The following is a 20,681-nucleotide window of genomic DNA, read 5'->3' on the forward strand; positions in this document are numbered from 1 at the left end:
ATTTCCCTTGGGAATACAAGGATTGGGGTGTGTTCCCATCTCAGAAAGGATTTCCTTTGGGAATACAAGGATTGGGGTGTGTTCCCATCTCAGAAAGGATTTCCCTTGGGAATACAAGGATTGGGGTGTGTTCCCATCTCCTTAAAGCAAGAAACTTCTTTGTTCTGCATTCATTCATTTAATTTTCATTCATTCATTTAAATGACTGCAGGGTAAGAGGAAAGCCCTGTGCCAAGAAAACAGTGTTTAAATTGCTTCTGTGGATTTGCTGCCTCACTTTTTGGGATATCCTGGGAGCTGAAGGGCTCTGGCTGCCTAAAGGAATTGAGCTTTTCACAGTGAGGCCCTGACACCTCACTGTGAGGTGGGTTCAGACTCCTCTCACCCAAAGTTTTACCTCCAAGCCTGCACTGACAGTGCCCAGATACATCACAATGGCCTTGGAGACCTTGTGGGGAAAAAAGGATACAGAAAGGAGACAGAAAAGAAGTGGAAAGAACAGAAACAACACAAAACCAAGGAAACTCTCATGAATTTCCACATGACAACCACAGCAGGGAGAAAGACAACAAAGCCAAAAGCTTCAAATGGGTAGGGAAGCAAACACATAGCAGAAATATTACATATATTTGAAGTAAATCTGCTTTTAAACAGTTTCATGCATTAAATGGGTGAGATTCTGTGGGGAAAAGAAATAGGTCAGATCATCTTTTATTAATCAGACTTCATTCAGCTTTCTTTGCTTTTTGAATGTGATAACTCCAAAATCCCATCTAAATGTAAATATTGATTCTTAAAAGATGTGCAAATCCATTTAATTTATTACCAATTCAATACAAGAATACAAAATGGTATTCTTTTTTCTCTCTGTCCTGAGAAAACAAGAGTCTTCTATTTTTCAGTACTGAAAGAGCTCAGTCTTTTTTGTTCTCATTAAGCAGGACATTTTTTTCCTTTACTGAAATTACAGGAAAGCACGAAAGACCCTTGTCTGGACAGATTAAAGAAACCTGATTTGCTCTTCATTACTGACCTTAACTCCAGGAACTGGTTATTGTTCAGCCTTTCTGGTTGTTTTAATCTCCCCCCTGAAAAGCTCTGCTAAGTGTGTTCATTAAATCTCATCAGATGAGTCACCATCCTGGGCCTGGAGTCACTCAATCAGTTAAAATCAGGCACACAATAATTGCCATTTCATATTAAACTCTATGTTCATGCAGTAAACTCTGGTTCTGGTGGGAATCAGCACCTGATGCTTGTGGAGAAGGTTTAAAGCTGCTCATGCCTGAGCTGACTCCCACATCACTGAATGTTACTTGTGGGTTTTTGTAAATCAGCATCACGTTTCCCATCGTGCCTTCAATGTGCCCACACAGCTTTAGCACACATTTGGGATTGTGGAAGTGGTTACATGATGGCAAGCCTGAGTTTGGGAAGAGCCAGTAATGGAATCTTGAAGAAAAGCTTTATGAATGCAAAATCACCTTAGACAGAAAGAATTGTTTTTAAAAAAAAACACAGTCTTGGCATGTGCAAACCAATTTCACACTGTCTCTTTAGGCAGCTGAAGAACACCCACACACCCTAAACAAATGAACTGCTTCCTGGGGGGGAAATCCTTCTGGCTGCTGCCAAGAGAATTTTCTGTCTAATAATCCCATTTTCTATCTAACAATCCCGTTTTCTATCTAATAATCCCATTTTCTATCTAATAATCCCATTTCTAGTGATGGTCAGCTGTTGTGTGACGTTCCCATGCAATATGCAGCATGTTAGCACGATGGTGAAAAGGAGTTTCTGGTTTCTATCACCTGTGTTGATGCTGTGGGACACCTGAACTCAAGCTGTGAAGCTCTCCTGGAATTCTGACATGTTTAATTGATGATTTGGCCATTTTAATGAGAGGCCACGTCTGGTTCTCTTTGGGAACAGAACAGGCAGGCAGGTGAGAGATCAATCATAACCCCAGAAACTCTCCATGACTCTAAAAGCTACCAATTACCAGAATTAGTGGAATGTGCAGCCCAGCCTTGGGCTGGCAGCTCTGCAGCTCTCCACGTGTGCTGCCAGCCCAGGTGCTGCTGAGGAAGGAGGGAGGCATTTCAAATAGTGCAAGCAAATCAGGATTCCCATTTTCCTTCTCTTCCATTACTGAATGAGTGTCTCAGTGTCACATCAATAAACCCCTCACCAGCCCTGCAGTCTGGTCTCCTTTAAATAATGATGGGAAGGAGCCACTCCTGGCCTGTGCAATAATCACCATTTGCTTTCCTCAGGAGGTGACCCTAAATCACTCTGCATCTCCAGGGACAATCTGGGAGCACTGTGGGCCTTGATTTCCTGCCTGGGGAATAGAAACTTCTTCTGAAATGCTTTTGGGGAAGGAGGCTGTGAGACTGTGTGTGGGACAACCTCAAGCCACAGCTGCACTTCACCAACCGGGGAATTCCTTCCCAATATTTATTAAGCGCCGCCGTCGCTTCTTGTTTCCAAAAGACACCCGAGTTTCCTATGCAGACACAGGGAGTTTGTGCTTTTCCCTTGAGCACAGTGAAACCCAGACACCAAGAAACAATCACTCACCATCTTGGTGGTTACCTGAATCGGCCGGGGACTTGCTGCGGCGCATGGGCGCGGGGCTCTTGGCCGAGCTCTTCTGAGGGGTGGGGGAGGATTTGCTGCCCGTGGCACCTGCTGGGCTCCCCTTCATCACCCGGCACTCTGGGGAGACACAAACCCACCTGGTTATGGCCATGGGCAGCTCGGTGCAGGTCCCCAGAGAGATGCAGAAAACACCAAGAGGAAAGCTGGTATCATTGTTCTCCGGGAGAAGAGAGTTCTCTCTGAAAGGAGACTCTTCCAGAGCTCTGCTCCTCTAGAGGAGGTGCTGAGACTCTGCAGGTGTTAGGCTGGCTCCCACCTGTGTTGTACCAAACATTTTCTACCCCTTCCCTTGGCTCTCCTGAGCACAAGGAAAATGGTCAGCACTGAGTGAGGGAACGCTCAGACCAAGAAAATCCAGCTCATTTGCCACAATCCTTCCATGAAGAGCCAGTAACGGTGAGTGCTCTTTCTGCTGGTGCAGAAAGCCAGCAAACAGCTCATGGTGTGATGTAAATAAAGTCCAAGTGGCAGATGGGGCAGCTGCCCCAGGAGGCTTTCACCCAGCTGGAATCAGCCTCTTCTGTCCTCAGCAAGCTGCAGCTCCTCAGATGCAGAAAGCAAAGGAGACAAAATGGTTTTACAAAGCACATCCTCTGTCCTGGCCACTCGTCCCTTTCAGGAAGGTTTGTATAAACAAGCCCAGCAGATTTATGTACTGGAAGGAGTGAGCAGATGAGAACCCCAACTGTGCTTTCCTAAAAAATAAATAGGCCAGGAAGAGTGGAAAATGTAAACATGATCTGCAGAGGGGAACTGCAATGCTAACAAACCTCCACGTGTCCCAGGATTTCAGGCATGCCTGATCTTCAGAACCAGGCTTTATTTACATTGAGAGCTAACAGAAAAAGAACTTTCCACCCCTCAAGTTATTAACTTAACCCAGTTAAGAAGAAGGCAATAAAAAAGGGATTTCCTTTTTGTCAAATGTTAGCTGGTCCCACCTCATCTCCTCCAACAGCTTGTCCTCACCAAGATGTGAAAAATGTGTCATTTTTACAGATGTGAATTACGTGTTCCACATGCAGGCAGTTTTTTATGGACAAGTTCAGCTCAGCCCCACATGCTCCACACTGAGGACCCCCTGGAACAGAGTCCCCAGTGGAATTAAGGCTTCACAGAGTAGATAAATAATTGGTCAACCGAAAGCGAGCTGTCTGACCTAAATGTATGTGTTATTCAATTATATATCAGTGTATCTACGAAAATGTAATTGCCTTAAATTTTTCCCCAGGCTTTCCTGATTCTCAGCCAGCCAAGGGTCCATCTCTGCTCCTTCTGGATGGTTTGAGAGAGAGTTTTGCTGTTGGGTCATGCAGCAGAAGAATGTGAGCAGAGGAGGCCTTGTGCTCCAGGGATGCTGCATGGCAGGAATTAAACCTACAGTCAGCTTGTTTTGTCTCCTGCTAAATCAATTTTGGAAACTGTAAATCAGGGACAGAAAAAGTTGTGGGTTTTTTCCTTCAAAAATCCTTGAATTCCCACAGATGATGTCACAGAAAGGCTTGTAGAGGTCCAGCACCAATACAGCCCCAATTTTTTATACATGAAGAGCAGTACTGATGTTGTGAGGGGACTCAAAGGGTGTCAGGCAGTTGTGTTTAGTCACTTGAATTACTCACTAAAAAAAAACAACCCTAAACCTAAAAAGTAAAAACACTTTGTGTTAGGTCTTTGCAAGAGCTTCCAAATTTATCTTCTTCCCTGAGGAGCAATTCCTTGGAAGGAAACCTGGCTTTGCATATTCCAGCACAGAAAGGCTGACTCTGAGGAATTCCTCCAGCTCAGCCCTTGGCAAGTGTCAGAACACCAGAGGCAATCCCTGAGCTTTTGCAGGAGGTGGAAACCTGGCTGTGCTGAGGTTGGTGTAAAAAGGCCTCTAAATGTCACCAGAGTGTGACATTTCCACGGTGCTGAAACCAGTGGGTACAAAAGGGACAGAGCAATGTCATCTGGAAGGTGCTCAGCAGCAGGGATTAGAGGGTGGAAGCTGTGGTGGGCAGCCAGGAGGAAAAAGATGACATAATCCTCTCTTGGGCTGTTTCTTTTTGTTTCCTGATGTCCTGCCAGAGTGAACATAATAACCAGCAATCCTGGTGTGTGTCATCCAAGCAGGCAAGAGGAATTTCCCCATGACAGAGGAGATTTTATTAAGTGACACTCATCTGCAAAACCTCAGGATTTGCAGCTCTCCTGGCAGCATCTGCCTTGGAAGAAGGAAGGGTGATGGGTGTGCAGTGGGAAAACCATGCTGAGGTTCCTCATCTGCTTCCTGAGAGCTGCAAAGCTCCCCTGAAAATACCTCTGGAGCTACTCTCTGCCTTCCCAGCAGCAAACTTGGCTCCTTTCTGCCAGAGAAATCCAAGCTGGAGAAGTGAGCAGTGAGCAGAAGTGAAGGCAGGGAGCTGGGCTTTCCATCCAGTTGTTCTGCCAGGACTGCATCCGAGCTGTTTTCCAGCGTGGAGCTCCCTGTGGAGCTGACTCAACTGCTGAGTGGTAAAAAACAACGTGAAGCTCAGCTTACAGATCACTTCCCCAGCCCTGACACAGGCTTTATTCTCTGCCTGCAAAGGCTCAGCTGAACCTTGGAAACCTCCTTTGAATTACCCAAGACCATCAAATGGGTTCATCTGGAGTACACAGGTCAGAAGTACCAGCACTAAAATAAAATCAGGCTTGCAAAGGAGAAATAAAAAACATGGTGTTTGGAGATTGGAGGCTGTTTGACTTCCTGGCATCCTGCAGAAATCCTCTTTGGTCCTCAATACAGAGCCAGTTTGCAGCGTGTAGGACAGGATGGGGCTTGTGTTCCTTATACAGCACACCCAGAGCTTTGGGAAGTGAGCCTAGATGCTTGGAGACCACATTTTTTTTTAGTTTAAATGGCTAAAATGACATTAATTTCCTCTTGTTTCACTCACTGGCACCTGCAGACAGGTGGGTACAGTTGCCAGGTGGGGTGGGTGGTAAGTCCTATAAACAAGCTCTGTATATTCTGTAAAATCAAAGATTTCGTGGCTTAATTGATCACAGAGACTCACATTATTACAGACTTTTGCTGGCAGTGGTAACAAGGAAAAATAATGGTGCTGTCCCACTCATGCCTCCAAAAAGGGAATTATTGCCCTGCTTTTTGAATCGGTGGAAGCAGGAAGTGGAAATGTGAATTTATTTTTTTCAACTGTTGCTTGTTTCCATTTTTAATATGCATGTGTCTACATAAGGAGGATCAGTTCTCAAGAAAAATGCATCTATCTGACTGTGACTGGAGAAAACTGAAAGTATAAACACTCCCAGATTTTGCAGTAAATGTCAAAATGCTGTTAGGAATTAATTTATTCTGACTCGGGCTACCTCAGTCAGTATTTGCCTGATTATAATACTGCTGACTGGATAAGTATCACAAAAGGATGTTAAATTCCATGTACTAGGTCTTAAAAACCAGAACAAAAGCATGCAGCATTATTATCAGATAGGAGCAAGGGAATGGAAACGAAATAAAACCACAGAGTGTGTTTGATGTTACCGCTTTCATCCAGGGAAAAGTCATCCTGTGCATAGCGGAATTTTTCTGGACCACAGGCGATAAACACATCATCATCCCCAAAGAAATCGTGGAGACAGGTCACCTACAGAGAGAGCAAAGTCATTCATTTTATTTTTAATTGGCAACGTTCTGATGAGGCTCAGCTTTTGCTGAGGCAGAAGGGGGCTCTGCCTCTGCTGCTCCCCCCATCCCCACCTTAATGTGCTCCTGCTTTCCATTCATGTTTTTTAATCTATTATTAATTAATTAATTAATTAGTTAATGTGCTGCTGCCCATCTCATAACTTCCTGGGGCAAGTCAAGCCCAACAGAGTCATTAAAAAATAAACAAACAACCAAAGCAGAGATAAAAACCCCAGAGAACTCCCCTGCTCCCTTGGCATTTCCCACCCAGCTGACAGGATGCATCAGTCACCCCAAGGAATGACACAGCTGCTGCTAAAATAAGAACAGAGGTGCCCCCCGTGCCACACTGGCAGGGCTGTGACACCACTGCCTCTGCTGGGAGCTCTCTTGGTACCTACAGAGCCCCAAACCTCGAGGAATCACTGGGTGTAAGCGCAGATGGAGAGATGGGACTCCTCCTGAGCAATCCTGGTGACAAATTCAAAGCCAAAACGTTTATCTGTGCGATGGATGGAGAGACCCAAGGTATTGCAGGACAACTTTCCCAGCCCAGCACCATTTAAATCCAGATTTACTGCTGGTGTTGTGCCAGCCTCTCCCTCACTGAGTGCCTTGCTCCTCATTTTTGCCATCCTCAACAGGAGCAAGTTTTATCTTGCAGGACCTGGAGCTCCAAACTCTGCCTTGCAGAATCAAACAGAAACAAAGCACAAGAAGTGGGAGCCCCAGATCCACGGATTTAATCAGAGAACTGATACCTGGGAGTTTGGAAATGTGAAAATGCATTCAGGTTGCTGGGAGAAAAATTTAAAATCCCGTCAGGCTGGGAGCTCCTCCCCATTTTCAGCTGGCAGAGATCTGCAACTCTCTACAGATAATGGACTTGCTTTAACAATTCCTAACAATATCCTGACATCCCAGACTGACCAAAGATGGTGTCAGAAGCAGCAAAAATGCTCATCTGCAATCACCCCAGCATGGAACAGCTCCAGCAGAGCCAGCCTGGGGCAGCCACACATCCAAGCACCCAGCAGAGCCCACGGTGGCTTCCCCAAGTCCCAGTTTTCCAGGAAAGCATTCCAAGCCAGCCCAGGGTCAGCACTGGTGTTTGTAATGGAGGTAAAAGGCTGAGAGCTGCTGCTGACCAGTGTTTTACCACGGCTGGGCACTGGGAGGGACTGGGGAGAGCACTGGAGATAACCACGGGGAACTCACTGGAGGCAGAGCTGAATTTCTCTATCTACCGATCTCTTGGAGCTGGACTGTGAAAAGTTAATTTCAAGCTCTAATAAATCAGCTCTAAAGAAGGCTTTTGGCTATCTTAATAAGGCTCAGTATTTCACACTGGTTAGGATAATGTATAATTAAAGCACTGCCTGTGAGTGCCAGCACTGGTTACGATGCCAAACCTTAGTGAAAAGCCTGTTTTTCACATTGTCATGACTTTCAAAATGGAGCAGGCTGAAATCTGCCGTGGCTTTGAGCAGAGTTAGAATTTTCTCTGCTAACTCCGGTGAATTCCTATTTCTGCCTGCCTAAAATTAGATTGAAAGTAGCTAACTTCATCTGTAGAGAATTCTCCCAAAGAAAAGATGACATTTCAAACCAGCACTTGGTATTACAGCCTGCCCCCTGAGGACGTGTGGCACGGATTCATTTGCAAATAATTGGGTTTGGCTCAACACACCAGTTCCCATCTGAATGCTAAACACTACACTTGTGCCACTGAAAAGACCTGTGGGTTGCTCTGCTCCACTGTGCAGTTCAATCTGTGATCTAAAGCTGGATCACAAGGCTTCAAAAATTTCCCAGCCTTTTACATGAAATCAGAAAGAACCCACAGATTCTTTTGTTGTCTCCAGGTCAGAAGTCCAAGAGTGGATTTCATCCTTGACTGCCCACAACCACCCCAAGCAAAAGAAAGTGCAGGCAATCAAGAAAATCTTCAGATCCAAGAGTTCAAACACGATGGAGAAGTCCCAGCGTGTCCAAGGAGAGGAACCTGACTGCATTTCAAACAGGGATGCTTGCAATTCACTTTTCTGCATTCCTGTCCCTCCAGAGAGCAGTTTTTATGTGCATTTTATAGTTATGAACACCTGGCTGAGCACTGGAGGCTGGTAGAGAATTAGATCATCTGCTTGCTAAACTGAATATTCAGGAAACAATCCCTTCTGTATTTGCTTTATTTGTTCCTTTTTGGTTTCCTGTTGTAACTTCCATTACTAAGAGCTCACCACAACAGAAAGAGCAGCCAAAACCCAACCCCACTCTCCTTAAACAGTGCAAAACACTGCAAAATTCAGAAAATACCTGGGGTCCTGTACTCTGGGGCCGTAGCTCTGTTGCTTATGTTCACCACGTGTGTGGTATTTTCTGTTTACCTTTTGTTTATTCAACTCCAGTCCTTGATCATTGCTCTGAGTCCCTGAAACACAGGAAGTCACTGGAGGAAACTTTCTTTGGGAAAACTTTCTTTTGGATCTGAGAGCACCAGAGCCAGCTTGTCTGAGGGGTGGATGGAAAAAAGAAATCCACCAGGATAGTGTCCCCCCAAGCAGTGTGGACTTTTGGAAAGAATATTTTCTGCTTTAGCTTACTCTGATCTACCACTCTAATTATATCTATTAATTCACCTGGAACACCATGAACAAAAAACAAACAACAACCCTGAAAGAAGGTTCATATCAACAAAAAATTTAACCCAGATGATAGCCTGAAAGTAGTTTGTTTTTTTGTTTTTTTTTAAATGCTGTGTTTTGCATTTAGTTATAAATTTATTAAAGCACAAGACAAAGCCCAATAGTAGCCAGATAGTGCAAGGACCAATGCTGCCACTTGAAAATGGTGATTTTGTTGGTGGCTGTTGTCATGTACCCTCAGCAATGACACCAGGAACAGCAAAACAGGAAGATTTTGTCTTCCTGCAGTTTTCAATCTACAAGCATTTTTCATCTATAACAAAATTTAAACTCATGTAAATAACTACAGTAGACAAGATAAATAGCATTGATTTCCAAGCATGCCTTTGTTTAAGGGAGGGTAATATTTAATTTGAAATTCAGGATTGAAAGGATAATATTGACTTGGGAAAGGATCATACTGAATGAAATGTTTGCTCTCCAATTCCTGTAGCTTCAGCAATTCCAAGGAAGGAAATCATATCTTCACACTCCAGTCGATGAGACACAAATTTATTTCTTACAAAGTCGTTATTTCTAATAGATCTGATGGCAGCATTTTCCTTTGTGCCAAGGTCTGATCTTTAAAAACCTTTATAATATATCTTATGGAAGAAATGGAAGGTTGTAGAGATTAGTTTGCAATTCCTTAGGTTTTCCTTGTTGAATTAAATCCTTCTCTGCTAATATGAGAAAAAGCTTCCCTGAGAGGACAATCTAGCTGGGATTTCTGCAGTGACAGTCCATCAGTGTCTGCTGCAGCAATTTTAATTGCTGAAAGGAAAAGCTGCAGCCCTGGGAGAGCTGCTGAGCCCCTGCTTCATTTTAATACAGCACTTGTAGAACTAAGCATTTTTCAGGATTTTGACAAAATGGAGCTTGCCTCACACACATCCCTGGATGCAAGCTCACAGTTTGCTGAAATGCCTCAGAAATTCTGAGTTCACCTGGAAATGGGGCAGTGAAAACACAGGATCTACACTGGCACAGCAGGAGTAACTGGCTGTTCCCACCTTCCTCCAGGAGGCAGCAGCAGTATTTAGAAATAGAAATTATTAATAAGTAAAACAATTAAAAAGAATTAGAAATAAAAAGTTTGAAGATTTCAGCCAGCAGTGCAGAGCCTGGGGTGCTCTGAAGGTTTGGCATTTCCCCAGCTCCTTTTGCCCCCTGACTGTCACAAACAGGGGCACAGCAGTGACAGAGGCTGAACTGAACTGTCCCCTTCACCCTTCAGAGAAGTGTGTTTTTCAGTCAGAAAATCTGCTTATTTTTAGCTCTCTCCCTCGGTCATCATGATTTTGTAAACCACGCTCTGCAATATCCCTCCCATTTAGGGATTTAGGCAGCAGAACAGTGATGGCAGTACAGAAGTAACTTCAAAGCCCCCAAGTTTCTGCAAATCTCATGGTTATGTTTGAAGAAAACAGATCTCCACTTGCTTTCTTTAAATCACCACAGTTTTTCAGCTTGTAGGCTTCCAAATGTCAGAAAATGGGGACAAATGTCCACAGAAAAAAAGCCAAAAGAGGGCCCAAAAGGCCACAGGAGACAATTGCATGTGATACACACAGCTCTGTAAGACCAGAGCTAAGACACACTCTTCTTTTCTAGGCTGCTTTGACAAGTGCTGTAAAATTGAACACATCCAATCATCAGATAAATACAATTAATGTGTTTTAGATGCCTGCTCCTGTCCTTTCTCTCTCAGCACTAATCTGAGCAAGTCAGAGCAGCAGCCAGACAGGCAGCAAGAGTTAACTGAGCTGAAAATGTCACTAAAACCTCTTTAAACTCTGTTTTAACTCACACCAACAATCTCAGGGATTTATTTATACTCCATCAGCTTGTACTCCAAGTCAGGTTGGCAGTGGCCTGTTTGTTTCAGGTCTGAGGAGCCAAAATCCTAAATCACAAAGGAAATTTTGCTTCCTGATGTGTGACTTGGGTGTCTGCATTCAGCAAAGCACAGCACAGAAACCAAACACCCACAGAAAGATGCAGAAGGAAAATGGGAATTGATGAACATGGGTAGTAAGCTCTTCACACACCCACAAAAGGATTTCAAAAGACTGAAGGGTTAAGGGAATGCAATGGAAAATAAAGATGTTGGTATTGGAATGCACAGCACTTAATACATTTTTCTTTTTAACAGTCTGAAGACTGCAAGCCCAAAGCAGACACTGAATTGATTTACATTTTATTAGATTCTGGTTTCCTGCATTTAAAAATAAGAGATGTTTGGATTCAATTATTTCTTTAAAGTATGCACACACACACACACACACACACACCCAACAGATTCCACATTTGCATTCACAGAAAGAGAATTACTTATCTGCTTTCCTGAAAAAATATATCTGCTTAAAATTGATAAGCAATAAAAAGAAGAGCAGGAAAACCACAAATAATTAACATTCCAAAGTGGGCCCAGGGCACTCCTGCATGCCCAGCCCGTGGCACACAAATATTTTAATTGCACTTTGGGGAGCCCTTCTCTGAGCTACCCAGCAGTGAGGGAAGGGGCCTCTGTCACCTGTTCTTCCATCTCTGCCCCCCTGGGCCACCAAAAATCCACGTGGAGACCCAGCCAGACCACGGCCACGCTGTCCCCTGACTCCTGTGAGGCACCATGAAGGGCAGCAAAAGTCACCTCTGCCATCTGGGTTTCTCTCAATAGGAACATGCAGAGATTTTTCCACTCCTTCATGCATTATTCAAAGATCTCAACTTTTTCTTGCATTCACAGAGACCATTCAGGCCCTACCTACACAATCTGATTGAAACAGTCGAATTCCACTCTCCTGTAGAGGTTTTTTTTTTCTTCCTTTCTCACCTACAGAAGAGAAAGTTTTGGGCCAGTCAAGATGATCTAATGTTTTCTTTGATGCCAGAAGGAATCTTTACACCTTTTTGTTGCTGAAAAATGCAGATCCTCTTAATTATGCTGTAAAACTCCAGCAGGTTGATCATGAGTGCTTATGCCCACTTCATGAGGCAACTAACCCAGAGCAGGGACACCAGCTCCTGACCAATATTCATTATGTCTAGGATAAGTATTTGTGATGCTTATTTAAGTGGAATAAGGAATATTCATGCATGTATGTCCACAGCAGCTTGTAAAGACTTCATGCATGAAGAAATGCTGCTCTCAAGGGGCTGCAGCACACGGTGCCTGTTTATTTAAGTGCTGGAAATGGGCAAGTTTGAAACAGAATGGAACAAAAAGCAGGAGGGAGGGAGGTCAATAGCCAAGCTACCCAGTAGGAATGTTAAAGCTGAATTTTAATATATCTGATGAATTAGTGGTGCTTCCAAACTGTGTGAAATCCAATTAGCCTCTGGGAGAGAGGTTAGTTTGTTATCCCCATTCCCTATACATATGGAGGAGACTATGAAACAGATATTCAGGCTGTTGATTCTTTTTAACCAGAAGAAAGGCTTGCTCTTGCATTCATGAGGGTATTACTCCGAGGATAAATGTGCTGTGAAGTTTGGGGGAACAAAGAGCACAGCCATCCAAACCCATATATAAAACATTACCATTTCTCCAGTCAGAAAACCATAAAACGAGGAATTCTGGGTGACAGATTGACTTTGAAAGGAGAGATTGCCTGCACAAATAGCCCCAGAACAGGTAGCACTTAGGAATTCAGAAAACAGAATCCTAATCAGCATCCCCTCATCACTCTTGAGAGGAAACTGTACTTTTGGATGACAAGAGCAGCGGAGACTTTGGAAGTAGCACAATTACATGGCCAAGGTCAAGCAAGACTAATTGAAATGGGAGTCTTGAAAGGAAGGACCTGTAAAGGTGAGGCTGGAATACCCATTAATGGGACTTAAAACTCAAAAAAACCCTCCTAAAATCTGTCAGCTGATGCTGATCCTGCTGTGCACAGTTTCATAAAAGGGAAAGGCTGTTCAGCTTTGTGCAGAGCTCTCTTGAATGAGGAGATTTTGGGAAGTAGATCCTCACCCTGCTTACAACACAAACACAACACACTGTGCCAGGATGGAGTGATCTGGGACAAAACTGATGTATTCATGCATTTCCATTTGCAGAGGTAAATATTTTAAATATTTAAAAATATATATATATATTAAATATTTAAAAATATAATTATATATAATATATATACATAAATAAATATATTAAATATTTTAAAATATTTAATATAATAGAATTTAAAAATATTTAATATAAATATTTTAAGCCACCCCTTCTTCCTAACTGCTGCCATGGAAGGAGAGGGCAGCATCCCAGCACAAATAAAGTTCTGGGAAAATGGAGATTACACAAAACAGCTCTATTTGTTCCTACATCCTCTGTGATGTGGTGTAAAGAGAAACTTTTGTCTTCGGTAGTCACCCAGAGAGACAAAGGAAATTACATTCAATATGACTGAGCTTCCCTGTAACACGTGGATGTGTTTTACTCACTGAGGCAGCCTCTCTGAGAAATGGAGTTATTTGAGGTTGTCCTGCTGACATCAGTGACTTCCTTCCAAAATAAGTGCTGGGGAAGAATGAGTGTGAGACTTGCTGTTTTTATCAGTGCATCAGGAGAGCTTGGGGACATTTCAGTTCACGTCAGGCGCCAGCACTCCTTTGAAGGAGCAGATTTTGCACTGGCTGTGTCTCTCCTGGCACAGCAGCACACTGACACACTTTGTAAGGGACATCCCCATCCTCCTTGGCACTGAATATGCTGATTAGGATTGAGTAAATCACAAAAAACTCACAAATCTCACTTTAAAAGACACAGCGGCCTGGCCTTGTTTGGCCTACGTAACCTTCTTGTCAAAAGTGGGCAATAAAAAATAAAAAAACCCATCAAAACACAATAAATCAGGGAAGGAACAGGATAAAATGCTTTCCCTCCATCTTATTTGGCACTTTGGCAAATGTTTTTGGGCTCCCCAGCCCAGGGAAGACACAGGCCCCAGTCCTTTGGGGTATGAGGGGGCCTGGCCACAGGTTCAGGGTTTGCCCCCCTCTTTTGTACACCTGTAAAATTAGGATTTTACACTTCCCCACCGAGGTACATGTTGAGGAGTTGATATTTTTACTTCCTGCTATCAACTTCATGGAAAAAAAGACACCAGTGTGAAATATTTGACCTCTAAGTAACTCTTCCTAACATATCCCCAAACCTGATGAGGTTTGTCCCATCCTCCAGCAGTATAAATTCATTTACAGCCTATGGGTACAAGTCAGCCAAATTCTCGAATTACATTAGTCTGTGTCTAATTAACACTGGCTTTGCATTTCATTTCGCTCAAAGCATCAGTGCTGTTGCTCAATTCCTTAAATATTCTGTAAAGGCTCCTAGAGGCATTTTGACTTGTTAAATTTCAGTGTTTGCCAGGATCTTTATCACCCTGTTAATTCTGGAGATTAATGGGAATTAAAAATGGTGGCCTTCAAAAATTAAATTGTAACAGATGCTACGTGAAATCTAAAGGAAAGTAACAATTGTTATCAAGCTGTTCTTCCAGGGAGCTAAATTTTCTTCTTTAATTATAATTCTGAACCTGTTCTTTGTGTTTTGGGAGATATCCTGAATTTACACTGAAAGCATATCCCCTCCTTACCAGAAGAGTTTTGTTTTCACCCTAATTTCTGTTAATCTTTGAATAAAGCTATTATTTTTTTTTCTATCTCTCTAATTAACAGGTCTTTTCAACTCAGCTGACAGCAAACAGAGTAGTGGAAAATTCAGCATTATATCCTGAGCTAAACCATATTAGGGTAGAAATTAACAGTGTTAAGCAGGCTGGGAGATAAAAATACTTTGTATAGCACATGTAGAGAGGCTGCTGAAATGGATGTCCCAAAGCCTTTCACATGAAAAAACCTTTTTCTGCCTTTTTTTTGCAGTGAATTTCATCCCTTCCACGTCTGCAGGTCCAGTGACAGGTTCTAGCTTAGTGTGCAGCAACATTAATGGAGTAATTGATGCAGGAATAGTGAAATAGATGATGTGTAAAATGGCAGGCTGCATAATTGTCTGGAGTGAGTTCAAGTATTTCTGCAGTGAAAAATTGTCCTGTTTTACACTCCCATCACGTCTCCTTGCTGCTGCGTGGCGAGCAAATTTCATTTGGAGATGATCCCAAGATGCAGTTGATTTACTGGAGGGATTCCAGAAGGCAGGAGGTTAAAACCTTCCCAGCCCAACTCAACAGCACCTGGGAGAGGCATTACAGGGTTCACACTGGTTTGGGGAGTAAGCACTCGAATTACAGCACAGCAATAAACACAGAGCACATCAGGGTGGATCTGTGCCACCGAGCAGTGGCAGAAGAGCACCTGATTAGAGAAACAAAAATATGACTTTTTCATATTTGACCTTTCTCTTCTGCTATATAAAATATTATGTGATGGAAGAAAGGGAGAATGGGAAGAACATGAGCTTTTAAAATGATGATGCAATTAATTTCTGCTCCTGTGAAACATGCAAGAGCCATTACATTTGCGTGGCATTTCTCATCAAATCACTTGTAGACTACTGAAGCAATTAGAAACTAATTGCTATGAGATTCCCCCAAGAGATATATGATGGAAACAGGAGGTGGCCAGAGACTTAGAAAGAGAAATGTATCTGTTATTTTGCCAATCTCTAGGAAGCAGCACATTCCACCTCTGGAACGGTGCAGAGGTGACTGCAGGAGCTCACAGATGGCTGCACACCCTGACATTCCCTTCCTGCACTCCAAGGGATAATTGGGTGTTGCTTTGCTTGTTTGAACCACGGAAATGATGCATCAGGGTTTTTAACTCCTCCATCCGCTGCTGCGTGAATTCATCGGCTCTTTGGTGATCCTTCGCTCTCTGGCTCTTCCCCTGCCCTCACCCCTGGAGACTGAGTGTCACTTCCATGATAAATGGATCCTTTCTGCTGGTGTGACAGGCACCAGCCTGGCACCTGCCACACAGTGCTTCCCTCTCCTGCCACAGGAATGAGCTGCCCATTCCCCCTGGCGCTCTGGGGAGAGGCAGAAATGAACACAGGGAGCATCTCACAGTGGCCTTCACCGTTCTGGGGGTGGATATTGTAGATTCTCTCCTTCCCTGACCCTTCCTGTTGAGCCTCACCTCTGCAGAAAAGAGTTTCTTGTTCCTTGGCAGGTTTTGAATCAGTTTCTGATCTCAGTCATGCCCCCACCAGCCCTGGGTCAAAGCATCTCTTTTTGACTGTGATCAGTAACTTTGCAACTACAGTTAAATAAAAGGATGTTAAATAACCCTTTGTTAGATTCAGCAAAGCTGACACATTAATAATGTCCATTAAAAGATGCAGGTGGTTTGTTTGGTTGGTTTGTCATTGTGGGTTTTTTTTTTTTTGTTTCAGGATTTAATTTTATTGTGGAGGCCAAAAAAGAAACGAGGTTTGTCGTCTGCTCACGATGGGAATGCTGCTCATACATAAAATGATATGTAGACATTGCACAGAGAATGAGGATCCAGCCATGAACAGAAATGTAAATAGAAGGGCCAAAGCCACACTGACACATTTGGTGCAAATCTACTGGAGAATTCCACAGAGCATCCATCGGGCTTTTCTCACCAATTATACTGACAGCACTTCGGAAACTTTGTATTTTTAGTTTTTCCCCCTGAAATGTTTTGCGGCCTCCCTTTGCAGCCTTGCTCTTTCATCTCAGACCCAGATCATTTCTGACAGGTAATCCAGCAATCTCAGCCTGTCCCGTGGCAATCTCCCTCCCCTCAGTGGTGTGCTCTCCATTTGCTGCAGCACTCTCGTGAACATCCAGCACAGACAGCCAGGGCTGAGCTTTTTTAAGAGAACACTGAATGTCTGCAATTCCATTTGGGCTCAAGAACTGCAGAAACACAGAATTTCTGAAGCTTGGGATAGCAGGGATAAGTGGAGAGAGGCAATTGTAACAAAACCAGTGTTGTGCTTTCCTTGGTCCCTCTAAAGAAATCATGCTCATAATATGTATTTCCATCTAGAATACTGTGCTGGAGTTCACTAAAATGTCACTGTGCTAAAACAACTTTCTCTTATTTCCCCCTGTGTGCCCAGGCAGTGAAACATCTGTAACCAAATAAGGCAACACACGAGCATCCTTAAAAAAAGAATTAGGGAATGGTGTCCTGACAATTAACATGCTGCTGCAGTCAATTCCTGGAACATCAACTCAGCCATGATACGTGCACACTACAGCAGCTAAACAAGCATTTTGCTTCTGCTGTCTTGAACTCAAACATGCCAAAGTAATTTTAAAAACCTGACACTCTTCTCCCTTTGTAGTCCAGGCTAAATATTTTGTTTCTTTCCTCCAGAGAATACATAATCTACACTATTGTCTTGTTTTAGTTCCAAGGCAGACTTCTTAGACAAAAGAAAAATACTGGCTGCCTAGGAAATCAGCCTTAGATAATGAATGGTGCATTGTCTTTGCAACTCCTTTTCACTTCTTTGTAACACCAAGGCAAGTATTAAATTCACTTATCCCATCTGGTTTATATTTCAATTTTTACTGAGAACTCTGCTGTCCCATTCCCCTGGTTATCTGATCTGGTCCCGTAGATGCACCCATTGTCCCTGGGTGTGTTTGATTAAGTCACAGTTTGATTCAGCTGGGTTCTGACCACAGAAATTCCATCTTAGGCACCCACAACATGTCTGGGGTGGGGCTCTTGCCAAGAGCAGGAGCCCCTGGGAGAGCAGGGGAAGCTCTCCAGGCCATTGTGTGCAAACCAAGCTCTCCTGGTTACTCAGTGAAATGCTGTTTTGCACCCAGATCTCCTCCACTGGGAGCAAACCCAGACTGTATAAATATGTATTTATTTAAGGACCATCAGGTGGTCATAGAAGAAGCATTATATCACAGTAACACACTGGCTCATAACAAAAGAGTGCTATTCTGGCTACTGCATGTAAAATTTAGGCCAGTGAGTGGCAGAAAAAGTTTCCAGGCTTTTCCAGAACAGATTTTTTTTCTTCTCTTCAGGATGCAAATGGAAATGTGGGAAGTCTGATCTTATGACCTGAGCCTTTGCCTTTGTAATCCCATTTAAGGTGCCCGTTTAATCCTATTTCAACTCACCTATATTGAATTAGAAATAAAGCAGCACTTTTGTAAGGTCTGCCACTGTGCTACAGTCATTGACTCCAATTCTGCATTAAAGGGACATCTCTGAAGAGCCCTGGGGTGCTTTTATTCACTCCTTTGCAGCTCCTCTAATGCTGATGAGGGATGCCCCAGAACCTGAGGGAGTTTTGGGTTTACCCAAAACCACACCCAGACAGAATCAGGAGTAGGTCTGAGCTCTGGACATGAAATCAAGGCTTGAGAGCTGCTCCTGGAGCTGTGTGTGGGGCAGAATTTGACCAATGTGACACAGGTACTCTGAAACAAATAATGGGACACAAAGAGCAGCTGTATCACCTGTTGTGCTGCCTTGGGTATATGTGAAAAATAAAGCCATTCAATGTAAAATATCCTTGTACTAGATTTAATTTTGAATGTGCTGATGAGAACTTGGTTTTGTTTTGGGGGTTTTTTTTGTTTTTTTTTTTTTTTCAGCAGGTAGCATCACAGCAACACACAAGAAAAGGCATCCAATTTGAACTGTATATATATTCATTCTGTTGTAATTTCCCACTCACAGTTACAGCCCTTAATAAGATGATGTTGCTCTCTTGTTTGTGTACACAGCCCAGCCTGCTGTTTGGGGGTTAATGACTGATAGCAAGTGAAAGCATGAAAATAAAATTAGCAATGCCCAGAGCAACCCACTTTATCAAACTCACCAGTTTATAGGATTAGCAATGGATTCTGTGCAAATCTCTGCTATGGGTATTACGAGCAAGATTTATGCCAATTAGCAGTAACAGTGCAGATTATTTGGGAAGGGCACTGACAAGAGTTAAAAGCTCCCTCTACTTTCAAACTGTTGTTGGGACATCCATTTCAAGCATTCAAGTCCAATTACAAGATTATTTCTACTCATCTCCCAAGTGCTATTTGATTTCTTACATGCATTCACAGCATTGTTTCCTGAGGCAGTGGAGAAGGCTGAATTGTTCCTTTCCTAAGATAAATCTTGCACTCTCAAACTTCTTTGGATTCAGGTCAGGCTGCCCTCAGCAGAACCCCACGTGTGTTATGTTCTGCACTCCTCTGGAGCAGATGTGATTCTGACCACACAAATTCCCTGCTGAATTCAAGAGGGATCAGACCCAAATCCCCATGGCAGTCGAGGACCTGAGGGAAAGAATTCCAGAAATGTGTTGGTTGAGCAGCAGCAGAGCTCAGCCTGTCTCCAGCAGAGGAACATTCCTGATGGAACACAGCTCCTAAATCCTGCAGTTCTGCTGTGGGCATCAGGACAGCAGATCCACATACAGATTTCATGGATAATCAGAATAGAAAAGGAAAACTTCATGGAAAGTGGACTTTTCCCCTATACTCAAGCCTGCAAGACAGGGACAAGGCTGAAACCAGTGCCATTGCAGATAAAACATCCCTTGGAAAGCAAAGTTTTTTGGGGGAGGGCCATTTGTTCTGCTTCTCTACAACCACATTTTAATAAATTAATGAACTTCCGAGACAGCATCCTGTCATCTCTGCACAGTGGATTATTTGGAGCCCTGGGGGATGTGTGAGTTGGTCCCACTCTGCAGGGACAAAGGTGCTGAGTTTGCTCTAATCCCACACTCACACACGTGCCACAGACACACTAATGGGTTTTTGCTCTAAAACAGTTGATAATCTCCAGCCAGTTTATCCTGAAGAAAAGCTGGTTAACAGAACTAGGTATTTACAACTGTGACAATTACATTGAAGCAATTTGTGTGCCGACATAATTATGTTTCTAATGAAGATTAACTCAAATGAAATGCTTTTAATTACAATTTGCACCGCCTTTGGCTACTGTGCAGACTGTATTCTGACACTTAGGCCTCGCCAGACATGAGATTTATACTTTGCTGTGTCAAAGCTGACCATAATTATTGACTGGATATTTGATGTCAGGCGCTGCTGACACTGCAAAAGGGCTCAGTGCTGAACCCATGGTGTGGAAGGATCAGAGATTGAACCTTTCAAGAGCTATTTGCTCAAACTCCTCTGATAACACCCTGTCTGCCCTTATGATTTCAGGTTCTCCTACCTGTCTGCTCCAGCTTTCTGCAGGAGAAGAGGGAATGTTGCTTTTTATTTCAGTAGGAGCATGTGGAAACCTCCAGATCTGTGTCATTTGCTGGAGTCCCTTCTTCTTGACAACTATGGGAGCCCAGCTTACATATTAGATCCAAATTTGAAAAAAATTAATTCCAAAGGGTCCTTAGAGGCAGCATCTTCATTATTCAGAAAATCTTGGCATGTAAACTCCACCTACCAGCATTCAAAAGGAATGAGTGATCAAAGCCAGATTACAAATTCATTAGTGACTAATCTGTTCAGGAAAACCTTCCCTGGTGCTTTACAGGAATATGATAGGAATATGATTAATAGTAATAGTTACAATAGGATTATGGCCAAACCCATAAACAGCTACTAAGAAACACAACCACAGGAGCCTTGGGGTGTCCCTTGTTTGGTGGAGATGTACTCAGAGCTCTGTGTCCTTCCACGGTGACTGGAGACCTTTGCAAGCCTTAACATCACTGTGAAGAGTTGGTGATA

The 20,681-nt window shown here is 43.2% G+C and overlaps 1 protein-coding gene across 3 annotated transcripts in view; it reads right to left on the reverse strand.

Annotated features, from left to right (window-relative positions):
* DCX (doublecortin) overlaps positions 1-20,681 on the reverse strand; it is a 78,376-nt gene that overhangs the window by 18,276 nt on the left and 39,419 nt on the right. For 2 of the 3 annotated variants that reach the window (XM_015626271.2, XM_015626272.3), the window contains 2 exons: positions 6,188-6,290; positions 2,599-2,721 (listed from right to left, as the gene is read on the reverse strand). In XM_015626271.2, coding sequence (XP_015481757.1) covers positions 2,599-2,721; positions 6,188-6,290 — 226 coding nt within the window. Of the gene's footprint in view, positions 1-2,583; positions 2,722-6,187; positions 6,291-20,681 lie in introns of all 3 variants that reach the window. The other variant, XM_015626268.2, reaches the window with a different exon arrangement.

The sequence above is a fragment of the Parus major genome, chromosome 4A, assembly GCF_001522545.3.
Source record: "Parus major isolate Abel chromosome 4A, Parus_major1.1, whole genome shotgun sequence".
Classification (NCBI taxonomy): domain Eukaryota; kingdom Metazoa; phylum Chordata; class Aves; order Passeriformes; family Paridae; genus Parus; species Parus major.